The sequence below is a fragment of the Nicotiana tabacum genome, chromosome 15 (genome assembly GCF_000715075.1).
Source record: "Nicotiana tabacum cultivar K326 chromosome 15, ASM71507v2, whole genome shotgun sequence".
NCBI lineage: Eukaryota > Viridiplantae > Streptophyta > Magnoliopsida > Solanales > Solanaceae > Nicotiana > Nicotiana tabacum.
In genome coordinates, this window is record NC_134094.1 from 57,406,809 (window position 1) to 57,409,862 (window position 3,054).

The window sequence follows — 3,054 nt, forward strand, 5'->3', positions numbered from 1 at the left end:
ATAACAAATAATCTAACAATAATACCGACCGAAATCGGTCGGTAATTATATATATATAATTTTTGTTATATTAAAAAACCAAGTGGGAAAAAATAATTTCAACTTTCCGACCGATTTCGGTCGTTATAATTGAAATTTTATAATTAAAACTTATTTTGGTAGATATTATGCAAGTATGACGAGGTCTTGGTCAAAGATTGACCACTTTCCGTCCGACATTGGTCGGAATTTTTGTTTTTTTGTTGTGGGACAACTATTTCCGACTGACGGTGGTCGGTATATTTGTGAGAAATATTTTCGTTGACTTTTGTGACTAATTTACCTCCTTTCCGATCGCTGGGTTTCGACAGTTTTTTAGTAGTGATATAAATACCATTATGGGTGTTTAAGAGGGATTCTCTTCCACAAGAAATAGAACGGCTAGGGTTTGGAGTTCTCTGCATCTAGAGGATTTTAGGCTATGGACAAAGGGGATTCATTCACTTCGTGAGATTTCCCAACGACCAGTAACATAAGTCGTGGTTGGTGCAAATACACTTCCACATAGGAGAAACTCATAAGTCTCCTAACTAGTATTTATGGGTTGAATACTACATACGAGCAGTTAAAATGCTTTATCAAATAAAAAAAAAGAAAAAAGAGCAGTTGAGATGATTTCTCAACAGTCAGAAAACAAAACAAGGGGAAGTGTTGTTCACTGTCATGCCATTTTGACCATTGCCATGCGAAACCATCTTCTTTATGACATTTTTGCACCCAATATTTAGAAGAAATTGCAGGACAGAATTTTTGAGACACTATTCCGATTTAAATTAACTCCACATACCTTGACAGTGCAAATAAAAAATTGGCTTCCATTAGTATTGGGGCCTGCATTCGCCATGCTAACAACTCCAGGCCCAACATGAGTCACTGCAATTATTTAAAATTACATGGTGATTTTTATCATAAAGAAACATCCTCATCAACTTAAACCCAGGTATTTCCCCTTCCCCAAGCACAAAAAGAAAGCTTCAAGGAAATGCCCAAGGAACTCCGACTTACGCTTGAAGTTTTCATCCTTAAAGGTACGGTCGTATATGCTTTTACCACCAGTTCCCTGTAAAGAATGAATTTCCAATGTGTGGGAAATGATTAGTATATGTATAAGGCGACCCACACACTCCAAGTTTGAAGCAGTAATAACTCAAACTGCCAGAGCTAATAACCCTATCCATGCTAGAAACTAGTACTATAAAGAGTTAAAAGTAGTGCCACTTCAACAGAGCCCACGACCCAGAGGTACACATTTCGTTGATCATCTTATGTCATGAGCCCCTTTTTGCTTTGCGGGCGTGGCAAGCAATCATGGGCATTGGGGGATTGAATCTTTAAAGATCAAACAAAATTTAACATGAAGAAAGTCGACTTTAAATTCAAAACATCAAAAATATACTGTTAGAAGCGATGAGAAAAACTCAGGACACGGAAATGATATTTCTTCTTCCGACCTTCGAACACCATAGAGGTGTCAGACTCTACACCTTTTGTTACCACTAGAGAAGCGAAAATGTTGTCCTTGTATGAAGTAAGAGGAAGGATCGTCGAAACACAGAACTGAGACAAAATGAAAACCAATATTCTGGAATTAAAAGTAAAGGTTGGACTTTTAAATGCAGAAATTGTTCTCTAATTCTATTCGGTGGAAGTGGGAACTTTTTCACACCCAAAAGACCAAAAAATGAGAAAACCACTAGCCAAATATACCAATTACATATTGCATTTTTCTGCTTAGAAATCCTGTTCAAATACACACAAATGGTGAGAAGTGTTGGTTCCAGAAGAAGCACAAAGTACTGAAATAAAAAGAAAAGAGCAACCAAGTGCTGAAAAACCTACATCTCCTTTATCGAAGTCACCTCCTTGAATCATGAGTTCTTTAATAACACGGTGGAATGCAGAACCTTTGTAGCCAAAGCCCTTTTCACCTGATTAGAAGAATCAAAGCAACGTATAACCAACAGCTGAATGATAGAAGATAACAAAGGCAATAAACTCAAAGCATAAACACAAATGGTAATGACAATCATAGCGATGTCAATATATATGTTAACACAAATAATAATAATAATAATAATGATAACGACAAAAATAATTAATACAACTTGTGCAGAGAGCACGGAAATTTTCTGCTGTTTGGGACACATCATCACCATATAATTCAATTACAATTCGCCCGGCAAGTACTCCGACGGGATTGCCAATGCTAATATCAAAATACACTTCGTGAATCATTTTGGCTGGCAATTTCGCCACCGGGAATTCCAATATAATACCAGTCAGACCGCTGTATAAACCTTGAACAATTTGATCATACAAATATAAAACAGTAATACTTTACAACAGGCATGATGGCACAATGTATGCTGAGACGACGACAATAACAATTAGAGGCGGATCTAGGATTTCTAGTACATGGGTACACTACTAAAAAAAAAAGGAGGGAAAAATGTGCCAAGTAGGAATTGATCCTTGTATCTCTTGGTAAATAACTCAACATTCAATCAAGTGCACCATTCAGTCTTCTTAAAGCATGTGTGCCAATAGTTAATATTATACCAATTTTAAAAAATATGTACATAAAATATCTAATTTTGCGGAAAGACCATGGGTTCACATGCTCCATATTCTTCCCTATAAATCCGCCCCTGACAACAACAACAAACCCAGTAGGTGCTGAGTGATATAAAATGGCAGGAGGGAGAAACGCCGAAAAATATCTAACCCGCAACCGCCTTAAATTTTAAAAAAATATTTTTAACTCGCCTCGCCCCGCATAAGCTCAAATCCGTACCGCCCCGCATCCGCACCGCCTCATTGCCATCCCTAAGAATATATAACCTCTCGTTGTCGTCATGAAAATCTTCTGGTAGAACATAAAAGATATGCTTAGTGCCCTAGATCATTTGAATCACATCGATACATCCACGATATCTCATGTATCAAAGTTTCTCGTGTTCACAATTATGACCCATAAGTCATAACCGGTACCAGCAAACAGAAACTAAGTGAGAT

At 37.1% G+C, this 3,054-nt stretch overlaps 1 protein-coding gene across 1 annotated transcript; it reads right to left on the bottom strand.

Annotated features, from left to right (window-relative positions):
• Positions 1–733: 733 nt before the first annotated feature.
• On the bottom strand, positions 734–2,274 carry LOC107808823 (photosynthetic NDH subunit of lumenal location 5, chloroplastic-like). The gene is made up of 4 exons (XM_016633387.2): positions 2,145–2,274; positions 1,879–1,967; positions 1,045–1,099; positions 734–912 (listed from the first exon to the last, which is right to left on the bottom strand). Exons 1-4 carry the CDS (start codon positions 2,272–2,274, stop codon positions 764–766), a joined length of 423 nt encoding a protein of 140 aa, XP_016488873.2. The 3' UTR covers positions 734–763.
• Between the last annotated feature and the right edge of the window lie 780 nt (positions 2,275–3,054).